Raw genomic sequence first — 27,607 nt, 5'->3', positions numbered from 1 at the left:
TCTTGAAAAAAATCAATTCGAGATTCTGGATTTTTTCCCTCATTTAGTCTCTCATTGTTGAGGTGTACCTATAATGAAAATTACAGGCCTCTTTCGTCTTTTTAAGTGGAAGAACTTCCACAATTGGTGGCTGACTAAATACTTTTTTGCCCCACTGTATTAAGAGGTGAACTGGATGAGTGGGACATGCTGGCGGGGCTCACTGAGGGTGTCTCTCTTTGGCCTCCATTTCACTTTTACTCGCATATTAGACACCTTGATTCATCTAGGGCCTTGTGGGGAACGTCTGGTGAAGGGTGGTACGGTGAAACACCCATGCTCATCTTTCACTAGTCCACCCCACAATTTTAACTTCCACTTTAGACACCACACACTGCATGTTAGCACCACACACACAGCAAATACACACCACACATAGAATGACCCCGGGCTGGGGTGGCTCTGCTGCTTGGCAGCGGTAGGGCCCACCACACTGGAGACCTCCTATTTTACCTGTAGCACACACACAGTCCACCCACACCACCATACGTAGGTGGGGTCAGGGAGGGGAGGTCGGTCTTCACCCACCTGGTCCTCTCAGGGCGGCCTGGCTTGGTCGGGCTGGGGAGGATCTGGTTTCCCTTGTGAACACAGGGTTCACTTCGGCAGCATGCATGTATCTCCACCCCCACGTGCACACTGCCACGCTGCTCCCTGTCTGCTTTATCCCTCCTCCTAACCCACAGTGTATTGATGGACAGATATCTTCTGCTCATCTTCGTGTCATAATTACACCTTCGGATGTCATATTTGTCTTTTCAGCAGATTGGGTATAATTGTTACACAGCTTAAAATAATTACCTATTCAAATCGGCGCTTGTATCCCCCACTTTCTCCCCCTCTCTCCCTTTTATTCTCTTCTACCCCCCGCCCTCACACTTTTCCCCTCTCCCTCCCCGCACACTCTAAATGTAACAAAAAAGATAAAAAATAATAAAAAAACAAAAAAGGGGTTTATACAAATTTACACTCTGGTTTTCCATATAACCTATATATAACCTCTTTTTGTAATAGTAAAACCTGCCCAACACAAAAGGCCTTCAGCTCTAATCTGTTTGCTCAGTTGTTGGGCAGAACAAGTTAAAAAGAAAAAGAGGTGGGCTTACCTCCCACTTACCTGAAATACACACAAAAGCACCCCCACCATTCAACCACCATTTCTAACCACAATCATCGGTTCCTTTAACATTTACAATACAACACAATGTGAGCACTTCAGGGTAAAAGATTCTTCGTTAGACCAGAGTGGGTTTCAACATGACAAGAACTTTAGAGACCAGATCAAATAAAACTTTGGTTTTGAGAAAAAAAGAAGTGAAAGGAAAGACTAATTTTAATTTTTCTCCCTAGCAACAGTCCATTTAACAGAGCATCAAACATGTGATAATAACCATAAACAACAAAAGTGTAAGGCTTGTTAAACTTGAGGCATGATCCAATGAAAAATGATGACAGATTAAAAAATATTTTGAAAATGTGGCAGCTGGTCAGCATTATACTCCAGAAAAAGTTTACATGTAGAAAAATAATGTAAACAAAGACGTTAACTCTGTATCACCATCACAATGCTTAAGAAAAATAAAGAAATGTAAATTATATTTTTTGATTTATGTATTTAAAACATTTTCAGCAATATATTGCTGTTTATTTGCAGGTTTATTTGGCAGAATAACAATTTGGGCACACATGGTTGTGTCCCTATACAGTTGCCAGAGAGGAATCAGCTTAAAATGTGTTTACTTATTTGATAAAAGTACAGATTTTAATCTTTTAAATATTAAAGACATCTATGGAACAAAGGACTGAAGTTTTCTGAAACTGCGGACTGAAAGGGATTCTGCTTGCAGAAGAAGAAAAACAACAGCAGATTAAAGCAGCAAAGTAATCTTCCCCTTTTTCGGGATCGAGTGAAGGAATTTTAAAAAGCAACCTTTTCTGTGGTTTTAATTGGCTTTTAGATCTCAGGGTTCCTGGCAAGATTCTTGTGCTTGGATGCCACTAGTTGCTGTAAATTGGTGACACTTGGAGTTTAAGAAAAATAGATTTCAGTCACTGTCAAGAGAAATCTGGCTTTAGACAGAAACAAGTTTTGCCAATTTTAATCGACCTAAATTTTGGTTTCACCAAGCATCCATTTAATCTTCTGGACTATTCCCTGGCCCTTTACCATTGAATTGGAATTGATTTGGCTCTGAGGCATACTTGATCTCTCGTATTTTAATTAAGGGATTCAATTGGGAATTTTTTTTCACTTGGTATCTGTATTAATTTCACTTGTATAAAAGACACCTGTCCACAGCCTTAAAGAGTCAGACTGCAACTTCTCCACCATGACCAAAGAGCTATCCCAGGACACCAGGGACAATACTGTGGACCAGACTGGAACAGGACTGGAATGAATTAATCAAAAATAAGAAAAGAGTTTGGGAAGAAAAGTTAAACAATTGGAGCAATTATTAGAAAATGGAAGAAATACAAGCTCATTGATCATCACCCTACCAATTTCAAAAAAACTGTTTGGTTAGAACCTTTTTTTAAAAATGTCATTGCCCTGGTATATTTTTAGATACTATTTGGTTTATTTGAATTAATGTTTAGAGCAAGCAAGTCTCCAGGGTGTTACTTACATTTAAAACTTTACTTCAGAAGTCTGACCACCCTCAATGTGATCTCACTTTCTCCCCATCTCGCGCTTATTGTGTTTTTGTTTGTCAATAGCAGTAAAGCTGGTGAATATTGCTACTTTCGCATTGAGGAAGAAACTCACAAAGGTTGTGTTTTATGTAAGACGAGTAACATGTGATTCTGTTCGCATCAACCCAGTAAGTATCACATGCAAGCTGCAAAGTAGTTTCAATCTTAAAACAAAAAATTTATGTTGTGGATGAATGAAAAAGTGTTAGGGTCATTTGAATCAGGATTTCTTTTTCTACTTTTAGCAGTAAAAAGAAAAAAGGCATAAATAAAAAGTATTGTTTGTGTAAAAATGGAAAATTTCACACAAATTATAGCTGGTGGGTTTGTATGGGCATAACATACTCAAGAACAGTGAAAAGTAATTTATGTTGTAGTAAAACATGTTTTTATTTCCAAACAGCTTCTAAAACCCAATTATCATTTGACACTTAAATTAAAATATTCAGTCATAGTCCCAAATCTAGTTAAACTGTTACTGGGTACATTCATCTATAATCACAGGCTAGAAATTATCTAAACTACAAGTACTTTTGCGTGCAGATAATTCTGGGATTAAACTTTTTTAAATTGATCCCTGCTCTTTCTGTCAAGTTTGTTGCAAGTGCTCTCCATTTCAGTCTCAGACCCGCAGAATGGTTATCGCCTTGTAGCACAGACGGCAGCAGCAGCAGCAGCTTTGCATGTGTGCATGTCAGCGTGTGTGTATGTGAGGGTGCGTCAGAGGAAAAAGGAAGTTGCGGGATGAAGTTAAAAGCTTTCAACACAGTGCAGCTCTGCAGAACACCCACCACGGAAGAAAGGCAGAACAAAAGTGCCGAAGCCTGAGAATGAGATAATGTAAGTACGCCTGGGGTGGGTCAACATCGAGAGAAAAAGAACTGCCTGGAGAAAGGTAAGAGGTCATTTTTCCTCCTCAGTTGATCAGTTAGCGTAAAGTTTTTATAGTTGCTGCTGAGTTTTTGTAACTTCAAAATGGCTGTTTTAGTAGTTTACTGTTTCTGCTCAGTGTTCACTGAGGGTCATTTCTATGATCAGCTTTACATTAATCCATTACTTTCTGTCAAAGTCAGATCAGATTGTATTTTGACATTTAGATTATCTACAAATAAACAAAACACTGTTCTTTCCAGATATAAGAAAATAAAAATGGAGTTGTGGCGGCAGTGTGCGATGTGGTTAATTGAGTGCCGAGTTCTGCCTGAGAACCATAGAGTCACAGTAGGGCATGCACAGGTAAACCATCTGCATCACTGGCCTGTTTGCAAAAGTACATCTCCATCTGTTGGTTTTGAACCCTAATAAGCTGTGTGTGATGTGGTAAGGTGTGTGACCTGGCTCAGGCTCTAAGAGACGGCGTGCTGCTGTGCCAGCTGCTCAACAACCTGCTGCCTCAGGCGGTCAACCTAAAGGAGATCAACCTGAGGCCACAGATGTCACAAGTAAGTCCTGGTTCTTTCCTGTTCCATTTTCATAGATCATATCCATGGGGACAACTCCACCAGTATGCAACCCTGAGGCCCAGAGGCTGGCTGATAAGAAAATACTGCAATCTACATTTGTTCTTATCAGGAGGCTTGCTGAGACTCTGTAGAAAGGATGATGATGTTGATGAAAGATACAAAGAAATTCAAATGGGACATGCAGAAAGAATTTACGTAGAAAAACAAATATTTTACTGAGAAAAGTTCTGAAAAGGATTTTCAACATAACGGATGCACTATACTAAACTACAGTGTTCGCGGGAATTATGTTCCATAAATAACTCGAGATAGATCAAATTCACAAAGTAAAATTAGAGATGTTATAGGGCTGTAAAACCCCTCGTTGCAAACTTCTACACTTTTCTCAGAACAACATTTTCACACTTTTCCTTCTTGTTTAAACTCTCACAGTTCAAACCTTTGTCGGAAAATAGGTCCATTATTATAAAATGAAACCCAAAATCTGATCGCAATAGAAGTTTTATGTAGATTTGGCAAGCTGAACTCATTCTGTACAGGAGACACGACACAGAGGAAATTGATTGACTTTGTCTATAGCCAATCAGGACACAGAACACAAAGCGCTGTAAAAATAAAAGAAAGAAAGCATGCATAAATGCACTGAGAAAAATCTGCAAATGCTAAACGCAATATATACGGGACAACTATAATAAAAAATAAAAAAAAACATTATTGCAGGTTTATTTAATGTCATCGCTTAAGTATGTGCAGAAACGAAGAACAAATTTCAGGAAAGAAAAAAAAATTCCAAAGGTTTTTAAAAAGAGATCAAGAATTCCCAAAGGGTCTTCTGTCTTCTGCACGAAAATGGTTGGACTTTGTTATTTAAGAATCACATTTCAATTAAGCTCAGTTAGGTCAACTGTTGTTAACCCATGGCAGAAGGGGAAAAACCTAAGAACCATTACAAAGTCAAAAGAAGGAAAATTACCTGCAAGGCTAACTAACTGTGCACACACCGTCAGTTCATGCAGGCTCCCGTACAGACAACCAACCACACATAATTACACTCAAAGGTATTATAAACTCATTGGTTAATGTTGCCTGCATACAATTTAAACTGTGGGAGGAAATTGGAGTGTCCAGAGAAAAAAAGATATATGTCTGAAACCCGATATAGTACACTATGCTTTCAGGTAACAGTGGCAACCACCACTCTGTTCTTAGTCTGGTCACACCGTTTAAAAACCTAAAAACCAGGAATCCTTGTCATTTTATATTAATGTATGACGGATAACCAAACCCTCTCCTTTTTACTTCTATAGAAACTAACAGATCTGTTGGTTATTAGTACTAGTTTTTGTGTTCATAGAGAAGTAAAAGTTGTTCCACATTATTTTGGAAAAATTTTCATAAAATAAAACCAAAACAATTGGTTTTAATTCTTCTGCTATGGGAAAGATTGTTGAAGAAGGGAAAGTATTTAAGATGGTTGCTAATCTTCCTGTGAGTGTGGGAGACAATGGTACTTCTTCATATTCATTGCGTCTTATAAATAGAAATGGATGGTTTTGGGATGTACGTTTCTTAAAATCTCCACTGTATCTCAGAAACTCATACAGACAGATGAGACCAGTATGGGTTTTTTATTGAGATGAAGTAACACCATGGAGCAGAATAGGCCAAAGTTGCTTCATAATGATGCAAATATCTATTAGTCACAAATCAAGCTGCAAGCTCTATAAACTTTTGACACTAAAGTTGTCCAGTTAAAGGGCACTTACAATGTTTTAGCTAAATTTGACATTTTTTATGTTCTGTAGTTTTCACACTGTGGCACGCATCAGATTATAAGGTGCACAGTCAAGAAATGGTCTACTTTCGAACTTATGCCACATATAAGGGACATTAGACCAGACGAAAGAGTCCGAGATAAATCTAACAGTCAGACAATATTAACTGCGTTCAAAGTATCTCTAGAACACGACACCAGGCATGTCCAAAGTCCGGCCTGTGAGCCAACTCATATTAGGGACATTCCAATATCTACTGGCCCATAGGTCCTTGATATAAAATCAATATATTCGATCCCAACACTTTTTAAGAACTGTGTGTATGATTTTGTTATTGTGATCGGCTGAATTACGTTATAAGGCATTGTGAACCTGTGTTAACAACCCTGTCTTCAAATCAGAAGTTCACGTCAATTTGAGAAAAATTTATTTAAATGTATTTTTGTTTAATGAGAAGAAATTAAAAATATTCTATAAAAAAAAAAATAGTTCATTTGCACTTAATGTTATTATAAGGGTTCAAAGAACCAGGCCGAATGGTTGTCTCTCACACATTTTCACCTCACCAAATCTGGTGAAAATCTATGCAAAAAGTTAGCCAAGTTAGAAGTGTTAGCTGTGTTAGTGTATTCACAATACCTTTAACTCCCAAATCATTTGCAACACATAAAAGAACAGGTTGATACGGCTAAAATTACTGTGCCTACGCTAACTCAGAGCCCTGTTAGTAACACCAAAAAAAAACAGTCAGACAACGCTACATGTTAGCGTCTTCACAATAACAACCAACCTTGTTTGCAACTTGTAAAAACACAGACTGTCATTTTGACAGAGCGCCATGTACCTCTCACAATCAGATCGGCGTACGCACAACCAGAATTGATCCATACTTGAGGCTCTCCACACATTGTCATTTTTGAAGCAATTTAAGACTTCTAAGTATTCCTTATAGTGTGGAAAATACAGTAGTATTACAGCTAATAAAGCGCAAAGTCCTGTCAAAACAACAAAGTAAGGACTGTAGTTCAGAGGGTGCGATTAATAAAAGAGAAGCAAGAGGGAAATGACACTATTTGTCAGAAAAAGAAACAATAAGAAAGAAAAAGAGAAGCTGTGATCTGTTTTGCCTAATGTTCCCAAGGGAAGTACTTGTATTACGCTCGACAGGGCTTTACACAATGTCTAAAACACCTGCGCATGCTGTTGCTACTGCATTTCAGCTGGTAAATGTGAAACTAGGAAATCCCATGAGGTCAAATGTGGATGAAAAAAATTCACTTAAGAACAGAAGGCAGCCCTCAGTAATAAATAGAATTTTTTTAATCATTCATGCTGAGATTACAAATGCCTGAGGTGGGGAGTTCTCTGTGTTTCTGCAACGTTTACAAAAGGTGTACAGAAAAGCACATTACACTGTCTGCATAAACCTCAGATAGATGAGATGTGTGCAGCAGTATCGGTCAGAACATTTCCCCTTTCTTTATGCAAGAGTTCCGTATTTCCCGCAGCTGAACAGACAGACGGGCAGCGAGCTGCAGAGAAAGAGAGAGGGGGATTCTGAGTTACAGACAAGGCAAACATACAAAGGAAGAACTGAAGTCATTAAACGTCTGACCCACAAGGTCATTCATGCAGAATCGTGCATATTTATTTTTTGCATGTTTTAGATTTGGCCCTTAAAGCTGCCTTTTATAATAGGAGGCACTTTTTTGTGTTGCTGCACTTTCATCCATTTTAACTCCCTCCATTTAGTTTATTAACCAATGGAAGAATGGAGCATGAGACTATAAAAAAGAATGAGCTGCACCATGTGTTTAGTTATGTTTGCAGCATCAGGGTCAAACAAATATTAAAAAATCAAAACTAAAGTACATTCATTAGATTTAAAAAATGTCATGTATTACCTAAATCCAATGTCGGTGAAAATGTTGTGTGTCTGTTTGTCATCAGTTCCTGTGCCTGAAGAATATCCGGACGTTTCTGGGAGTTTGCCAGGAGAAGTTTCATCTTAAGAAGAACGAGTTGTTCGAAGCCTTCGAACTGTTTGATGTCCGGGACTTTGGAAAGGTATCACTCGACCTTATCAGTGAAGATTATTTTAGCAGCTCAACAGACGGTATCATGGGGGGAGCCTAACCTTTATGTGCATCTTTTGTTTCTCGGGCAATGTACAGAAAAAAAATAAATGTCAGTAAACCCACAAGACCTGAATGAAATCATGCATTTGATTTCTAAATGTGTGCATCTACACCACCATAACTTCACACTGGGGGTTAGAAAGCACCTCCAGTAATTGGTGCTGTTCATTAGGGGATTTGTTGCTGTCATCTTGATGTAATCCAAGTCTGACTTTTTGGGTTTGGGATCATTTTTGCTACATGCTTTCAATGCTTGCTGCCTACTTTTGCTTTTGTTTGTATTATACCAATACTTTATTATGGTTCAACACTTTTTATCAGAAATAAATATTAAAACTGTTTAGTCAAGTTCGGGGGAGCCAGTTTAGCTCGTGCTGGTTTGCGGCGCCTTCCGTCCGTGAAACCAGGGTTCGACTCCGGGCTGCTCCCTGTTCCCTTCTCTGCCTCTGCGCCGGTTCCAAGCCCGGTTTGAGAAGGTTGCGTCTGGAAGGGCATCCGGCGTAAAACATTGCCAAGCTTACCATGCGACTTGTTCGCTGTGGCGACCCCTGATGGGAGAAGCCGAAAGAGGAAGAGAGAGTCAATACTTATGTTCAAAAAGAGATATACTATGGACTGTTTTTTCCCTTTTTGTTGTTTGTTAGCTAATAGGAGTAACAGGAAAGCGATTTGTATAACATTTCCCTTCCCCTAAGCTTAAACAAAGGTCGCATTGCTTTTAAACTGGAAACAAGGAAAACAGCGCTCCACTCCAAAAAGAAAAAAAATACAAAAATGGTTTAGGTATTTGTTTTAGTACACACAGTACAGACAGCATTATTGGTTTGTAATTTAAAACCTGCTTGTAGTGCAGGATGCTCTTTAGAAATTGGAGGAAAACATGAACCAAAAAATGCATTCTGGGTAATAGACTGGCATTGTTTTCTGTCTTCTCAGCTCTCATTCAAAAGAGAATGTGTAATTTAAGAGATTATTTTACTCAGTAGTAAACATGACCCTAACTTAGCTATACTAATTATACAAAACCTAAAATGAGCATTAATCAAAAATCCACTCTCTAAAAACTTGACATGAAGACTACTTGTTGTTTCTAGTTAAATTCAACACTTAATTCAACTTTACTGAAGCTTTATTGAAAAGAAAAGATGAAATGCTTTCATAGTCCAGTTATTGTTGCACAGAAGCATAACTGGAGATTAAAGCAAACTCAGTCTTGACAACTAAATACGGAGATGACACTCTACTGCCCCCCAAAAGGTTTCAGTTTCACTCACGGGCTGTGAGTGCTACATATCTGCATGATTCATTTGTAAATACAAAGACTCATATCATGACTTGCTACATAACTTGTGCAGTGTTGCATGTGCATCTGACTTTTTTGCCGTGTGCAAGTGTACTGACTTGGATTGATTTATGTCTAGTGTGAATTTAGCTTTTTTTCAAACTAGTAGTGATGACACTTATTACAATTGTCACAAAATGTTTTGTGTTTAGAGTTGAGACGGATTAGTGTCAAAGAAATACACATGCTAGAACTCTTGGTTTTGTAACTTCACTTATAAGCTCCTTCACAAAAAGCAGTTCTCTTAAGAGGTGTTGCTATTGTTACTGAAGAACCTGAGAATATGTTTGTTATACTGGGTTGTCTCCCTACCACAGGCTGCAAGTACCCATAGCCTTTACAGGAAAGACAGATGCTTGGTATTTTTTTAATCTAAAGATTTTGGAGCTTTTTTTCTAAGCAGCAGTTTCATGTGAGTTTAGAGGAATTTAAAAGTAGCCATTTCTTTGACTTCCCGTACAAACAGGAAGTTATGCCTGTGCCATGTTTTTGCTTTAAGAGGGTCAGCCACACTGACAGAAATGGTTTACTTAATGCATTTTGTGATGGAATAAGTATATTTTTGTTTGTTTATCATAGTGATCACTTATGAATGTCTTGGACAAGTAGGACCTATATCCTAACCATGGATTGATGAGTTGCCATTGCAGGCAGTGGTGTAGTGTAGTGGTTAGCACTGTCCCCTCATCACAAAAATTATCTAAGCAATACATTTCTTCATTACATTCATCCTTTCAAGCCATTTCAAACTTATCGATTTCTTAAAAAAGCTCTTGTAGTAATATGTTTAGGATGCCTGTTGCATCTCTCAAAAAGAAATAAGTAAATATATGAGAGGCATACAGCGAAAGCACACAAACACTCTTGAAATGTAGGGGTGTGTATCGGCAAGAGTCTGGCGATACAATAATTATCCCGATACGCGTCCCACGATACGAAACATATTGTGATATTGAACCGGCGAACATTTTCTCTTTTTTAAGAGTATGACTTAGAAAAAACTCTACCTGAATACTAATATGCCTTTTGCTGTAATACAATTGTAAAATTCATTATATTTAATGATCACAATATTAAGCACTGCAACTGTACATCATATACAAGTTGCTTTTACCCAAGCAAATTCATAGTGCTTTTATTTTGGTAACTTAAAATTTGTTCTAAAAGGGAACAGTCAACATTGTCTGATTTCCACAACAAAATATTTTCAGCATAAGAAATTAAAAGAATGAATGTGGCTTAACCAGTAAGGTTCTAAAATATTTTCAATATTGCTCAATGTAGATTCTCCAGGACTTTTAAATAGTTCAGGAGCCTGAACGGTGCTTCAAAAATAAAGGGGGAAAAAAACAGCCCCCTTTGAAGGATGAAGGAGTGCGCTTTAATGTGGCTAAGATGGTTTGTGCACTGCAGCGCTGCAGCTCAGTTTTCTCACACGTTAAAATAAACACGGATTTCACCGCTCATCCCCAAAGGGTTGGCCTTTTTTCAGAGTGTTGTACACATCGCTCTGATCCATCAGGTTGCTGTGAGTTCTGCAGAAGTTGGGCCTGCTTTGCCAACAGCATTTTGGTTGATGCTCCATGCATTAGCCGCTGCACAGCAGCACTGTCTCACTCGTTCTCATCTGAACCCGCTAAAAAGCACCGCAATCCACGTTTTTATGTGATACTGGCAGCAACGTGGCACAGAGTTTCGGTTCGGTACCCATCCTAAGTAAAAACTAAGTAATGCATGTCTCATAACAACAAAACAAGCTGTTTCTCGCTGAGATCTTGTAGTTGTTTTGTGCGATGTAGAGCTGCTCAAAGAGGCTCAGTGCGCTCTGCTGCCAATAGCGGTCATTTTATGTTGCTTCATTTATCCATCACACCTTAAAAGCTAGACCCGGCTGAAGTTAACGTTCCATTGTTAGCATCCACTTTGACGTAAAAGGGAAAATCTTCATTGCAATGTTTAAGTTTGAATCAGCTGCAAATATTTTACAGAGAATGAAGATTTAATCAATTAAATTTGCTGATTTATGGAAACTTGTAAAAGGGACATCAGGAATTTTCCTACAGCAAGAGTGAATTTGGCAGGTAAGAAACATAAGCACAGAAAATGTTCCTCTGTGTTAAAAAATGCATAAAGAATCAGAATTTTGGTGTTCTATGAAAAAAACTGTAATGTTTCTTTCATTGAATTATTACAAATCAAAAACAATTTCTACAAATCAACATCTTTGTTTCAATGAATCTTATTCATATGAAGCAAAAAATAATCTACCGCTACTAATGTTCACAGATTGTTTTTAAACAAAATTTCTTGTTGTAGCATTTTAATTTGAAAAATAGGTTTCTATGAAACGGATGCTTAAACGCAAACTTCTGCCCCATTCAGACCAGTCTGTGAAAATATTGTCTTAAAATATTGACATTAAACCAGTAAGCGAAAGCTTGGAGACCACTGTTCTAAGGGGAACAGTCTAAGAATGGAAGCTGTAAAAAATGTTTATCCAGAAAGGTTAATGGATTACAAAGCAGAAAAAAACTTTAGCTTTACCTGTGTAGCTGACACAGGTTTTTTATTTTTATTTTGACTAAAATAATAATAATGGACTGATTTTTCTGCGCTTTTTCCAGACGCTCAAAGTGCTTACAATGTATGTCCATTATTCATTCACTCCTCATTCATACTTGATGATGAAAGGCTACTGATGTAGCCAAAGCTGCCCTGGGGAAGACTGACAGAGACGTGGCTGCAGAATTAATGAATCTTCTAATCCCGGCCACTTGTGAAACCTGTTTTTGCTAAATGCCTTGATATGAGCAAGTAGTTCTGTTTGTTTGTTTCTCATGTTATTAAGGTGGATAATTTAGGTGTTGCTTTCATTGACGGTAAAAGAGAGCTGGACTGAGTGACCCCGCCCTCCTCACATTATAGGAAGTGTCTGCTGGTTGCAAGAAGCCAAAATCCCATAGACTTCTATAGAGAAATAGGAAGCTATTACTCACAATTTGTCTGAATAACCATTCTTGCTCTGATATCTTTTTTTAAACATGTTCTTGCTAATCCTACTTTTTCATTACATTCTTTCTTTATCACAAGTTTTTCCAAGTTCTAAACTAATCAAATAATCAATAATTTGGTGCCTGCTGGCCCCCATCTTGAACATTCAAAATGTTTGACAGATTCTCCTGAGACAGGTTTCAGTGGTATGGTGTGGACTTTCAATAAGGTCAGTCCTCATTGGCAGCAAAAAAGGGTCGTTGACTTTGACTCAGACTAATCACTGCTTACTAACCTCGTCTTGCTCCAAATGGAGGTGTTTGTATTGCGGAAAAATGGGGAATAAATTGACTTAATATGGTTGGAACCGGAAGTAAGCCGTTTTCTGTGGGCAACGTCACACTCACTCCGTCCAGTTCTCTTACACAGTCAATGGTTGCTCTTTAAAACATTACTTATGTTCTCAGTACTTTTCAATTCATCTTTTTTTTTCTTCGTTGTGCTTTGTTTCAAAATTAATCTTTCACAAAGCTGCTCTTGATTCATCTTATGTCTTGTTGCCATATAGGGTGACCTTTTTTTTTCCCTCCAGTGAGTCTCACTCCAAGCTTTTACAAAAAGTATGCAGCCTTGTATTTGCTCAACTTAGTTAGATGTTTTAGCTCATGATAAATGCTAGAGGCCACATTGCTATCTAGGATGGTTTGTTTGTTTTTACCCTGCAATCACTCTCGGTCAGAAAGCTTACACTGTTGGATTGTTGTCTTTAGTTTCACTGAGGAAGCCTTTTTGCCAAAAGACAAGATGTGAATAAAGTTCATTTAAATTTTTCTCTGTGTACTTCTCTTCCAGACTTTCACTTCTCGTAAGATATTTATTCTTTTTCTGTCTTTGATTAAAAGCAGAAATAAAGGTTCAGAAGTGCTGACTAAGAAAAAGACATCTTCTGACGGGTATTTATTCAGTTCTGCTGTAAATCAAAAAAAAGGAAGTGCCCTTTTTTGTGAGTCCTGCTTACAGTGGAGAATTATTTTAGCAGTTAACCAGAAAGTGTCATAGAGGGGAGCCTACGCTGTTTCAAAATGTGGCAAAGAAAGAAAACCCCATTTATATTTTTGGATACCAACATTAACTGCAAGTACACTTTTATCCCAAATTAAAATTGCAAGTCAACACTCTTTTCTGATCACCAGAAGACACGTGGAATGTGTTAGCATTTGTGGGAACATTCTAGCACCTTAAATGCAATTCTGGCGAGACATATGCCTGTTGTGATTTTAAAAGAATGAAAGGATCAATTGGGCTCAGAGATTTCCCTGATATATTATAATCAATACCTGAATGATTTAATCATAAACAAAGATCACCATATGGGAAATCCTGCAGTTTTGTTTTTGATCTCTTCCCTTGTAACCTCTTTTAGGTGAGTTTGCTCATTTTGATAACACTCCCCTGGAAGAGAAAAGGGTCAAGGCTGAATTATATGACATGGAGATTTGACCATAAGGATTTTTTGGCACTCTGCCCTCTTCTCCTTCATTTAGTGTGATTTTGCCACATTTCACTTGTTTGTGTGTTTGTCTTTCACAGGTCATCAACACTTTGTCCATCCTGTCCCATTCACCTATTGCCTTAAAGAGAGGACTTCAGTGAGTAGATTCCTGTCTCTTTAAAGTATGTATTGAATAAAGTGAAAGGCTTTAATAAGAAGCGATTATAAGCTATTATAATCATTTTAAAATGTTAACTTTTATAAACTTTTAGTTCATATTAATTCTATTTTACTATATTTTGATGTATTATATCTTACTTGTTTTGTAGTCTGCTTTTTGACTGTTTGTTAAATGTTTTCAAAAGCTAAACACTCTAGATGTTCTATTGCATAAATATCTTAACCCCTCGATGCCTGTTGAAACAAATAGGCATAGAACCAATTTGGTTCCAAAATTTTCTTAATTTACCCTCTACATGAAAGCAAAAACATAGGTGATTTTTTTATAGCTCCAAATAAATTCCGGCATCAAGGGGTTAAACATTTTCACTATGACCACCTTCATATTGTTATTGTTCATCACTGAAAGAGTCGCTACTTTTAGGTTAAACCTGACTGATCATGGTAAACTTCCCTGGATATAGAAAGGTCTCTTAATCCACGTAATTTTTGCTCTTCTCCAGGCCGTTTCCTTTTGAAGGATGTGCCTCTGATGATGAAATCTACAGTGGACTGTCTGACCAAATAGAGTAAGCCGCCTTATCAGTCATTTTTCTAAAGAAATTGGAGGTGTGATGTTTCAGAAGAAAGTCTTGATGCTTTAAGCCAAGAATCTGACAACTCTCCTTTGCAGTTTTATAGGAGAGTTTTATATACAACCTGCTTTAGTTAAAGAATTTTTAACAAGAATATTCTTTTAATTTTTAAAACCTATTTACCTATTAAACTTGTTATTGAGATAAAAAAAACATATTAAGGATTTATTTGGTTGTTGATCATTATTAGTTGAAAATAAGTTGAAGCTAAAAATCCATAATAAATAACTGTTTGTTATTGATTCATTTAAAAGTATATTAACTATTTTCAAAGCATTAATAATATCGTTTGATTTTGTATATTTTTAATGGCAGTTGTCTTTTATTTAACTGTTTTTTTTGAAACCCTAGTGTGTCCTGCAGTCTTTCTTTTATGATATTGTTACTTTACTTCTTGTATGTGCATGTGTGCATGTTTTTAATTTTTTATGCATGGGTTCTTGTCGATTACCTTCAGATGCAGCATTTTGCATGAAAAATGTTATATAAATACAGTAAAAGTTTTTTTTAAAGTGTTTTGTAAAGAAAATGAAAAATGTGATTTACCATGAAAATCCATAATCTGTTACAACTTTACTTGTGTATTTTATCAGAGCAAGAGACAGTTTGTGATGATGAAAGAAAAATAATGCAGTGTCAATGCATGTCTTTCAGTGACACTGTAGATGAAGATGATGACCTTTACGATTTTGTGGAAGATGAAGATAACGAAGGGGATGATATCTATGAAGACTTGATGAAAAGAGACGAACAGTCGGAGAATGTAAGTCACTCAAGTGGAATATTTAACTTTTTTTACTGGATAAAAATAGATGAGAGGTTTTTGAAGGTTTGCAGTTTTTTTTTAATTATCAATATATCTGATCACCTTTAACTCTGGTGATAGAGGATAGTCTGCAGGATTCTCATAATCATAGTTGCTGTCAGTTTATTTTGGGTTCTTTTTACAAACCAGACTTAAGGGCTATTATTTCTAGGATGCCTGAGAATCAAATAAATTAAAAAGCTTAACATGCAAAACCATTTAAGAGTTTTACTGAAAATATGTTAACATAGATGAATAAATTGCTTTTAATTACATAAAAAAATGTTTTGCTCATGAAATTTTTTTTTATTTATTAATTTATTTTTCTAGATTTGTTAGTAAAGAAAGTAAAAAAAAAAAAACGATTAAAAAAGAGGGAAAAAAAACTAGAAAAGATCATTTCAATTATAGGGCTAATAAGCCATTTGTTGTTCAGAAAATAAATTTCCATCTTCAGAGCTACAGTTGTATTTGTGAGGAAGGAAACACCAGCAGGATTAAAATGTTGAATTGTTGTCGTCTGCTTGCGTTCATACAGCAACAAAACACGGGTGTGGACAAGCGGGCGTGCTGCCTGAACGAAATCCTACAAACAGAGGAAAAGTACACAGAAACACTGGAGTCAATACTACAGGTGTGTTCTCGAGCTCAGCAAGAAACAGGATCAGCATCACCAACAAATTAATTTGACCCACTTTCTGGCTTCTTCATGCAGTGATAGTAGGGAGGAGTTTAGGGAGTTGAAATGACCCATTCATACACACAGAAGGAAAAAGCATGCACTCTGTCAGAACAGATTTTCATATGCAAACCTATACTTAAATTAACCACGGCACTTCTTTCTGTGTAGAACTTTATGAAACCTCTCGAAAGGTTTCTCCAGGTTGAAGACATTGAAAGTATCTTCATCAACATTAAGGTATGAAAGAAGTAACCTGTAAAATTGCTGTGCGGGCTTCATCTGTCACTGATATTACTACATTCTACATGACCTGCAGGAGTTGGCAGTCACCCACCGCCGCCTTCTGGAAGAAGTCCGGGTCTCCATCAATGATCGCGGAGCTATAAATCTGTACCAGGTGTTCGTGAAATACAAAGAGAAGTGCGTAATTTCTCTGCAAAGAAGTCCCACTACAGCAGACACATTCACGTGTTTCATGTTGTGTGTCTCTGTAGGCTGCTACTGTATGGTAACTACTGTAGTCAAGTGGAAGCGGCAACCAAAAACCTAGACAGGCTTTCCAATACAAGGGAGGAAATCAGGATGAAACTGGAGGTAAGGATGTCTCTAGAGCTCAACCTGAATAGACTGGAGTGAGTAAAAGATTTGGACATGTCTTTAAAGTGCAAACCCGATGAAAAATGGGCTTTTGGTGATTTTAACCCTTGTGCTATCCTTGGCACAATCACTAGTTGCTATCACTAGTTTTCAAGTCAGAAGTCTTCCTCATATTAAAGCAAACTGAAACAATTGAACCAAACCAAACTGATTTAAAGACATCTGGGGAACTTGTGCAGATGCTTTGATTTCAGTATTGATTAGTTGTTGAAACTCAGTTGAAAAAATTCTTGCCCAGCTAAATGTGGACAGATTTCTCCAGAGTATTCTAATTTTTCAAATTTTGTTTATGTGGGTTTTATGAGCTGGAAACCCTAATTTATGTAAAAATAAACAAATCCTTTAAACCAATTAAACAGTGGGCCTTGGATCTATATTTTATAAAAGTTTATTATTTAGAATGAAAATATGGAAACAAATACAAATTTCCATGATATTCTTATTTTTAAGGAAAGGGCCTGTATATAAAGAAAATTTAAGATTAAACTTGCATTTCTGAGTATTTTTTTAATTCAAATTGTTCTGTATCAGGAGCAGACGAAACAATGAAAGAGATTTGGAAATAGATTCTATTTATTACATAGAAAATACGCTGTGCGGGCCACAAGCTCCCTGCCCCGCACTGGCATGTGGCTCAAAACTATACGGCTGAATAGCTCCAATATTCCTCGCCATTTTTGTTGCACCTGTAATGTTAGGTTGGTGATGCAAGGGGCTGTAGGCTTGCAAGAAAGGGTGTAAAAAGGGAGCTCTCAGTAGCGGGGAGGGGAAGGGGGTGTGGGGTTGCTCCACGCCAGTGGTCCCGCTGACAACTCAGAGGTGAATTTCTAATAAACTACTTCCACTCTCCAGAAATTCTAACCTAGAAAACGACAGTTTTTGTTGCTAAAAACTGGATATAACACAAGCCAAGTGGACCACATTTCTGATGTTTTTTCTGTTACACTGATGTCAACATGGGTTCTGATGGGCTAAAAGACCACTGGGAGCGCATTCAGAATAGCTCACAACATGATTGGAGTGGGACTCCAAAGGGATGACAGTATTTTTTTTTTTTTAATGTTTTCTTTAAGGAAGGTTTTTTGAAGCAATTTTTCCCCCCCAGGAGTGTTCAAACAGAGCAAACCGTGGCCGTTTTTCCCTGAGAGATTTACTCATGGTTCCTATCCAGAGAGTCCTCAAATATCATCTTCTGCTACAGGTAGGTCTTTGCACTTCTACTGCCTGAGGTCACTGTTTTTCTAGACGGTTTGATGTTGGGTTTTTTGGTGTTTGCAGGAGCTGATCAAACACACCAATGAACCATCAGAGAAAGAGAACCTTCGAGAAGCCCTGGATGCGATGAAGGTCTGTTTGTGTGTTTTGATCCATCAGTAGGTCTGTTGTTTTAGTTGTATAATTTGTTGTGTGTTTGTGTGCGCTCAGGACCTGGCACAGTGTGTAAATGAAGTCAAACGAGACAATGAGATCATTAAGCAAATAACCACCTTTCAGATGTCCATCGAAAACTTGGTGAGGACACTTTTATTCCTTTAGATTGCTTTTCCTTGTCAGTCTTTTTTTCTTCTTCTCTTTACCCATCTCAGCTCTTCTCTGCTCTTCAGACTCAGTCTCTGGCTCTTTATGGTCGCCCCAAGATCGACGGAGAGCTGAAGATCTCCAGCTCAGAGAAAAAGTCCAAGCAGGACAGGTGTTGTGCATGTGGATCTCAGAAGTTTGAATTCCTCACCATCTTTTGTCTGACCGTGAGTTGGCTCCTTTTTTCAGATACGCCTTCCTTTTCGACAAGGCCGTGGTTATTTGCAAGAAGAAAAGCGGCGAGACGTTTGAGCTAAAGGAAATGCTTGAACTAAATCACTACCAAATACGAGATGAAGTTGCGGGGGAAAAGGACAATAAGAAGGTAATTGTGTTGTTGTCTCAGTTGTATCGAGGGAATTCGTTGGACTCACACTGTTGTTTGTGGACAGTGGTCCCATGCCTTTCTGCTGCTGGACTGCTACGGCAAGTGTGGATATGACTTTTACTTCAAAACTAGAGAGCTGAAGAAGAAATGGCTGGAGCAGTTTCAGATGGCAATGTAAGTTATTAAAAACGCACACAGAAGCGCAAACTTCACACATATTGTGTGTTGGTGTTTTGTTGTTTCCTTACTGTACCAATGTCGTACTTCCCTCCTCTGTGTGACGCCCGGTTCCTGTTTGGTTGCAGATCAAACATGATTCCTGAAAACTTCTCAGCAAATAACCATGATTTTCAGATGCACTGCTTTGAAGATACAACCTCTTGCAAGGCCTGCTTGATGCTGTTGAGGTATGTTTGTCTCGCCTCCCTTCAGTTCCTACAATCCATGTCAAAATGAAGAGCAACAGACAGGTCAAATGTGTCTGTGCTGTCCACAGAGGGACATTTTTCCAGGGTTATCAGTGCTCTCGCTGTAAAATGCCTGCACATAAAGAGTGTTTAGGCAGAGTTTCAGCCTGCGGACGAAATTCTGGTCAGTATACATACTTTTATGTAAATGTGTTCAAATATTTTATGAATATCAAGATTTACTGTAGATTTGTCTTTTGAAATTATAGGTACTTCTCGTATAATAAAGGTAAGTCTGCATTTGTCATCCAAATTAAAGTATTTTTATGGTACTTTTGTTTTCGTTTTTCACAGACTTTATCTGAAGTTTTTTCAGTTTGTGTTCATTTTCTTTCCTTTAGAATAAGACACAAAAACCATCAGGACATTCTAACTTTGGTAAGAAAAGCCTTGAACTGTTTTCTGTAATTTGGTCATTTTATGATTTAAGCCTTAATTAATTGAAGTCGTCTTTATTTTCTTTTTTTTTTTAAATTCAAAAAGCAGTACTGATGTGTTGGCGGAGCATTTCAGACCTCTTGTCATGGTCTTGTTTTGCACTCAGGCTTTCCGAAGATGGAAGTGAGTCAGGAGTATTACAGCTTGCCTCCGCCTCCTGTGGGTTTCGGCCAGCCGCTTCACCTTTCCAAAGGGGACCTGATTGAGCTGACCCGTGCTGACGCTGACCAGTCGTGGTGGGAGGTAAAACCCTGCAGGAAGCAGATATTCTGGTTTTGTTTATTGTGTTTTTTGTGTATCTCGGAACACTCTCCACACATTAAGCTCTCAGGCTAAATGTATGGAGGTGTCAAGTTTTAATTTGTCGTGTAAACCTCCACTGCTTAAAAAAAGGATATTCCACATTTGGTCATTTTTACCTTTCTTGCAGAACTGCAATAAATGAACCAACTTTGATGCAAAAAGCCTTCAAATTTTGAACAATACACAAAAATAAAAATAGCCTTTGAGGTACTTGTAAGAGCTCCAGGGCCACTTCAGATTTTAAAAAGTATTTTAAAAAATGTATAATCAAAAAAATCTTTGGAAATTGTATTTTATTATGATTTTTTTTTATTTATAACCCCATGACCTAAGAGTAAAATCACATGTTCTGGCCTGTTTTCTTAAGCGTCTGCTCACTATAAATGTATTACTAATTTGTTAGGACAGTTTTTATTCTAGTACAAATAATGGAATAAAAACTAAAAAAACTTGAAATGGAACAAAATATTGATCATGCATCAAGTGAAATTATAATTTGTTAGCTTTGTTTATAATGACTTTTTGAGTTTATGCGATGAAAAAAAGTCAAACATAATATTATATGTACTTTTTTATAAGTTTAACTAATAACTAAAGATTCAGCATCAGTGTAATACATTTATAGTGCCTAATCTGTTCAAGCCAGATAGTTCCACTATTATGTTGGAAACTGAACTCACTTGTTATTAAAGCCAAGTTTTTATTTATTTGGTGTTGTGCTTGTAGAGTTTTGTAGACTATATTACTTAATGTAAATAGTTTTTACTATGTTGTATATCAATTGTAAGGGTTTATTTGTGGAGTAAAAATGTGACAGGACTTCTTACAAGTTGCCTAAACCTTTTGCTTTTTTTTACTTCATCTTTGACCACCACTATCAAAATTTCCCTTTTAATCTTTTTTTTTGCCATTAAATTCAGCTCAGTTTACTCTTTAAAACCTAGTCTTATATCTAATACAGCCCACTCAGGATTTTCACAAGCTCTTTATGATCTTATGTAGTCCATATTAAAAAAAGATCCACCTTAAGAAACCTGTTTTACCTGTCTGTCAGTCTGTGCATAAATGACTGTCCTACTATTGTTATGCCACGGGGCAAACAGACTTGATTTAGAGGGGAAATGTCAGTTATTTACATTTTTCTGCATCTCTCAGGGAAAAAATCTCACCACAGGCCAAATGGGATGGTTCCCCTGCCAAAAGGTTCACCCTTACATCTCAGTGAGTATTTTTTATCAGCAAAAATAAACTAATATCAAATTTACAGCCTTCTTATAAAGAAGTAGTGCTTTTAAAAAGGTACAGTTTGATTTTCTAATAGATTTTAGTTTTAAATCTTGAATGATTTCCTGCACTGAAGTTATCAAGCAATAATAGATCATAGAAAACTGCATCCACCATGACCATAAGACTTCTTTCTTTACTTTTCCCAGAAGCCGCCCCCAAACCTTTCAACTTACAACTGGTGAGTGTGACCGGGAAGCGTGCTGAATCTTTAGCACACTAAGCCACAGTTAGAGTCATGGTCAGATTTCGTACTGCGCTGCTCTCCCTATGACTGGGAAACACCACAGTGCTGTCACAGAAAACAGGCTAATCAAAGCCACAAAAATAGAAGCAGATGCAGAGAAGGGGCTGGTGGTTTTGAAGCAGAACATACTGGTAAGTTGCAATGTTTAACAGCACTGAGTGAATGGAGAACCTCAGGACATTTCCTGTGTCCATTCTATAAAAGAGATTTTTTTTTAACGTATTTATTATTAGACAATTCTGACTAAAGTTTTTGCATTTGACATTATCTTTACCCTGTAAAGCCCACAACATCAAAAATTTGATAGAAAATTCTATTTTTTTGGAATCAAGATGTTTTTTATACCCTTTTAATGAAATCCACAAAGAAATTGCAATGACATTCATTTAATGAAGATAGATAGTATATTATTGATAGGTTAGGTGATTTGGTAAGTTTTTATTCACAATTTGATCTGTATTAAACAAATTGTCAACAAATTGTGCATTCTTTTTAATACAGCAGGTAGTCATTTACAAATATTACAAACATTTATGAGTTAATCTCATCATAAAATTTAGATAATTAGGTTACCTTTCCCCGCACAAGTGTTTTCACGGAGGCAGCCATTTTTAATGTCCAGGAAAAGCCCTTCTACTGCCCCTAGTGGAATGATGGTGAACTACAGGACAGAAATCATGAATCAAGATATGTACAATGGGTTTTTAAAGAAAAGCTTTGAATATGCTAACAGGATAGGAGGTCTCACAAATGTGTTTATCAAATATGTTATAAATGGTTATGTAGCGTTAAAGTTGAATTATGATATTAAAGTTTTCTAATAATTTAGTTTTATGGTCAAATTTAAGAAAACCTATTAAAATGCTCAAATAACTATAAGTGATTTAGATATTTAGAGAATCCACACTTGCTTTTGTACAAAAACTATACACATGTTGACTTAAGATCTGATCAGAATATTTAATAGACACTTCGTATTTTAACAAAGTTTTCAAAATGTGTCTGAACAGACAAGAGCACCTTTATGTGTATGTGTCTATAAAAGGATCACAGATAATGAAGTACTTGTGGTTTCGGAGGCAGACGTACTTTACTAGACACTTCTGCCTTTCCAGCTAAAATCAGACGGCCTTGTGCAACTGCTGGAAATGTAAAGTGTTACCAGAATTGAATAGAGCAAACATGTTTGAAATTATGTCTATATGAAAGATGAAGAAGTGAGGTACAGTCTGAGCTGAAGTTTATTTTCTTCAACTAAACCAGAAAAAAAGTATTTACAGTTCTTACAAACACAAGTGTAAAATTAACACTTGCTCCTACTGGGCCCTAGGTTTGCCGGGAACATGGACCGCACTGCCGCCAAAAACCTTTTAATGTCTCGCTCCGATGGAACCTTCCTGGTGCGGCAGAAAGATGGTGGAGAATTCGCAATCAGCGTCAAGTGAGAGAATATTCTTTTTTTTTAATTTACTTTTGTTCTATTTTTCTAAACAAAAATGTGTTAAACTAAGGTTTGTTTAGAAGAAAAACATAGTGAGGAGCGACCGAACAGGAAGCTGACTAAAGGCTTTTTCAAAAAGTGTGAAAGAAATCAGCATTTGACAGGGACCCGCCTCTCCAACCCTCTGCCCCCCTATAGAGGGGGAGGCGATGGACGCAGTAGAAACCTACCATCGACAGCTAACCTGATCCATTAGAGAAGATGAAGTTACTCAAAAAGAAACAGGATGTACAGCAGGATGTACTTTCTGTGCGGTGGTCAGATGGGGGTAAGGGGAGGGGGGTGTCACATCAGGAAAGTGGGCTCTCTGGTTGGTTGAGTTTGACTCTGTAGAGACACTGATGGAGAAAAAAACAATGTCAAAGATTACATTTTCTTTATTTATTATTTCTTTATTTCAAACTGATAAAAAAAAAACAGAAGTATAAATGAGGTTTTGCAAAGTTAAAAAAGGTCTTTGGTGTTTGACAACTTTGAGTCCAAGCTCTTTTTTTCAATTCAGACCAAATTTAAATTTATGATAACTGCATTTGTACACAATAAATCTATCTCTAGCAACAGCAGTCATCCTCTCAATTCTCCTTTCTGACAGCAGTGCAGCACTTCCAGTCTGACTTTATCAGTCATCCTTGTTCTTCAAGCCAACTGTCAACTGTGAGCAAATCTGAATATTATGGTATAAAAAAGCTCATGTGGATAACGATATATACTTTTTATAATTTAATAAACTACTGTTACTGCATTGAATCTGAAAAACCAGACCAAGATTATCCAGTTTAACATGACAGACAGAAATAATATTCTCAAAAACAGGCCTGAACTTCCCACATTGACTTTCAAATTAAGGGTGAGGAATTTAGAGGAAAGACATACTGTAGTTATACCCTCAGCTGTGCAGACCTGATTTGATTATGCATATTAGTTAATATCAGGGTTTTTTTTCGCAGCTCCAGTGCTGTGCTGCAAGCACAGACTCCATCACAACCTCCTGCATACACACAGCAAAAAAAAACTGTTATAATTGGGTTATGCAACAGGAAATGAACCGAAGAACACGTGAAGAGAACTTTGCATGTGCGGAGGTGCAAACCTCTGTGACCTAAAAGTATTGCTTAATTTTGCCACAATGACATGAAAAACTGATAACGTGAGACGGGAAACAATAAGACTAATTTATTATTGGTAAATCTTGGATTTACTCGGTTTTACTTCCTTTTTTGCTCTTTGATACTGTTTGATCCTAGGGCTGGTAATTCACCCTTTTTTATTTTTTTTGAAACAACTGTTTCCTTTTCTAGCATACTTTATGTGTACGTTTATGGTTATAAACACTTCAAGTTATTACTGAACGTTTTCATACATAATCCTAGAAATAAATTGGACTTATTAGTTTATAAGCATCTTAACATTTATATTTTGTTTATACATACCTGAGCTGTTTGTGTCCTTAAATAAACCTAAAGCAAAGTCACGGTTAACCCAAGCAGATTGGACTTCGCTGTTCATGGGTTTTATTTGAATAATTCCTATTTAGCTGAAAAAAACAGATATTCTTTCTTAGAATAATATCAGGTAATGCATTTGACTCCCTGTCACACCAACACCCGTAGTTTTTACAGAAGTGAATGGATCTGTTCCTGCTGTTTGAGCAATAACTTCTCAGTTTGCAGTTGAACTCTTGTGTGAGTTTGATTTTATGCTGGGTCATACAACGGAACACTTCAGCACTAAAAGAACACCTTCTAATGTGATGGGTACTCCACCTGTTAAGGTTTGATTCATTTGAAATATTTTGTTATCCATAATTCCTGTTGTCGTTTTAAAAAGCTTGTAAAAAAAATGTACAAAGGTTGTATTTGTTTTTCTTTATTTTGATTATTTTCTGTTAAATCTCTGACAGCGTGCTCTTTTTTCCCCCTCTCCATGTGCTTCCCAGGTTCAACATGGACATCAGACACATTAAGATCACCACCACTGATGGCCTGTACCGCATTAATGAGAAAAAAGCCTTCAAGTGTTTAACTGTAAGCATCCCTGTCGCCGTGTTTTGACCAGAACCCAAAATATTAAAGGCCCACCCCGATCATCTTGTAAAAGCGTTCCCAGTGGTCTTAGAGTTACCATCATGCCGTTTTTAGCCATATTCCAAAAACTTGTGTTGTTTTCTAAGACAAAGGCTAAGTCTGAATTCCTTCACTACTCACTATCTAGTGCACTATAACGTGCGTTCTGCATTTTGGAGTGCTGTCTGAATCTAGTGGGCGATGATGCTCACTAGATTGGTGGATATAGACCATAGTGCATTGCGTTTGAGCATTTTTTGCAAAAAAATGTGTTTAAATGTATTTTTTAATAATCAACATTTGCTTCTTCAGAACTCAGTGGATTCATAATTAGTTATTATAAAATGCTCGTATTGATTAGATTTTCACTTCATGAAATCGGTGATGTTACATTTCCCGTTTGAAAAAAGAAAAAATGTAATGAGCATTGTGTCCGAAGTGCTTTTAAAATCCAGTCCACTAGATAGTTTTTTTAGTAGTTAGGAATTAGGGCGGGAATTCTGACATAGCTATAGTTTCTGCAGAGCGACAGTATTTCATTACAAATTCGCCTCTGAGTTTTGGGCGGGACCTTTGGCATGGAGCAACCCTGCCCCCCATAACTGAAAGCTTTGTTTACTTGCTCCCCTGCTGGCTTAAAAGCCCCTCACACCCCCAACCTAACATTACTGGTGCAACAAAAATGGCGAGCAATATCAGAGTTAACCAGTCATAGAGTTTTGAGCCAGATACCTGCTCGGGTGAGGAAAATGAAGGCGTACATGGGTCGAGTTGTCTATTAATGGGTGCGTCAGAATGGAGCAGGAAGCTTGTAGCCTACCTATAGTATTTTCTGCATCACAAGTACAATCTTTTAGAAACTCTTGCTTTTTGTCGGCTCCTAATCTCCAACTATTTGAATAAAGAAATACTCAGAAAAGCTCTTTTAAGCTTAACTTTCTTTATACATGTTCTTCACATGACAAAATTGCTACAAGAACATGTTTATAAACACTAAAAACACAATTCTTATCAGAGTGGGTCTTTGAATATGTCTCATTCATTCATCTATCTATTTTTATGAAAATGTCCGTCGTCTTCTCGTGTGTTTTTTTTTTTAGGAGATGATTCAGTTTTACCAGCAGAACTCCCTAAAGGAATATTTTCGGGATGTGGACACCACGTTACGCACGCCTTACAAGCAACCAGAGCAAAGCAACTCGTCCAACAACATACAAAATCCCACACCAGGTACTTGAGATCGGCATCTGTTTTACAAGTCATCCTGACGAGCAGTCCAAAGGGACAGAAAGTACTCGTGTGTTGCTCATTTTTAAGAAACGTTTGAGAACCACGCTGCAATGTGGGCTCTTTCCAGCAGGGGGCAGCATGAAGTACTTTGGTGTAGCAAGAGCCAGGTATGACTTCTCAGCCAGGGACCGTTCAGAGCTGTCACTGAGGGAGGGCGACACCATCAAAATCCTCTCCAAGAAGGGTCACAGCGGCTGGTGGAAGGGAGAAGTTTACGGAAGAGTGAGACTCCCCAACAATCCACACACGTTCAAAAAGATGTTTAATGACATCTTTTATAACCAAATCCATCTTTTTTTTTTTTCCAGGTGGGCCTTTTTCCATCCAACTACGTGGACGAAGATTATTCTGATTACTGCTGACGTACCAACACATTACCCGTGTTTGAATGTGAAAGTAATATATGTGAGGGTCTGCATTTCTGTGCTTGAATGTGGTTTGTTTTGAATGAATGAGTGACCGGTACCGAGGTGGTGCCCAGATAATAAAAAAAACAGTTGAACTAAACAGACTTGCATGGCTTGTGTGGAGCTCAAACGTAACATTTACGTACAGACATTAACCTTAAAGCAATCACTAAAGCATAAGGGTCCTTTTGCTTACCATAGAACAGTATGCAGAGGCACATCCCATTCTTTTCATACTTAATAAGCTTGCGGCATGGTTAGGGCTCTTGCCTAACAGCAAGAAGGCCCCCAGTTCAAGTCCCGGCTTTATCCCTTGTGCTATCCTATGGGGTCAAGATGACCCTTGACGTGTTCTCCCTACCATGACAAAGGTGGATAAAGGTTAAGAGGATTTCATGTAATCCATGGACACCAGTGAAGATCACAAATCATTGAAGAAAAAAGTTCAGCGCACTGTCTAGTGGGTCTAGATGACCCAACTCCCAGTGTCAAAGTGCCTAGGATAGCACAAGGGTTAACACAACACCAATGGGGGACCTTTCTGTGTGGAGTTTGCATGTTCTCCCCATGCATGTTTTCCGGGGACTCCGGCTTCCTCCCACCGTCCAAAAACATGCTTCATAGGTTAATCGGTCAGTCTAAGTTGTCTGTAGGTGTGGGATTTGTTGCCCTGCGTCAGACTGGCGACCTGTCCAGGATGTCCTCTGCCTTCACACGCAAGTGTCTGGGATAGGCTCCAGCAGCCCCGTGACCCCGGAAGTGGGACAACGGGTGTAACCCTTGTGCAATCCTAGGCACTCAAACATTG

At 37.6% G+C, this 27,607-nt stretch overlaps 1 protein-coding gene across 2 annotated transcripts; it reads left to right on the top strand.

The window, feature by feature from the left end:
* Positions 1–1,080: 1,080 nt before the first annotated feature.
* vav1 (vav guanine nucleotide exchange factor 1) lies at positions 1,081–26,899 on the top strand. Of its 2 annotated transcripts, none has more exons than XM_023958515.1 (29): positions 1,081–3,628; positions 3,867–3,969; positions 4,059–4,175; positions 7,922–8,038; positions 14,033–14,091; positions 14,618–14,683; positions 15,404–15,512; positions 16,093–16,188; positions 16,405–16,473; positions 16,553–16,656; positions 16,731–16,830; positions 17,999–18,094; positions 18,172–18,240; positions 18,319–18,405; positions 18,498–18,583; positions 18,661–18,796; positions 18,864–18,973; positions 19,105–19,206; positions 19,296–19,390; positions 19,476–19,495; positions 19,608–19,644; positions 19,811–19,947; positions 21,163–21,228; positions 21,441–21,472; positions 22,869–22,979; positions 24,976–25,063; positions 26,203–26,332; positions 26,463–26,614; positions 26,701–26,899. In XM_023958515.1, exons 2-29 carry the CDS (start codon positions 3,883–3,885, stop codon positions 26,752–26,754), a joined length of 2,532 nt encoding a protein of 843 aa, XP_023814283.1. In that variant the 5' UTR covers positions 1,081–3,628; positions 3,867–3,882; the 3' UTR covers positions 26,755–26,899. The 2 variants fall into 2 exon arrangements, with proteins under 2 accessions (XP_023814283.1, XP_023814282.1); XM_023958514.1 differs by having other exon boundaries at positions 1,083–3,628; positions 26,460–26,614.
* Positions 26,900–27,607: the final 708 nt, after the last annotated feature.

Source organism: Oryzias latipes, chromosome 1, assembly GCF_002234675.1.
Source record: "Oryzias latipes chromosome 1, ASM223467v1".
Lineage (NCBI taxonomy): Eukaryota > Metazoa > Chordata > Actinopteri > Beloniformes > Adrianichthyidae > Oryzias > Oryzias latipes.
The sequence above is the reverse complement of the archived record's forward strand: the minus strand, read 5'-3'. Positions and strand labels throughout refer to the sequence as shown.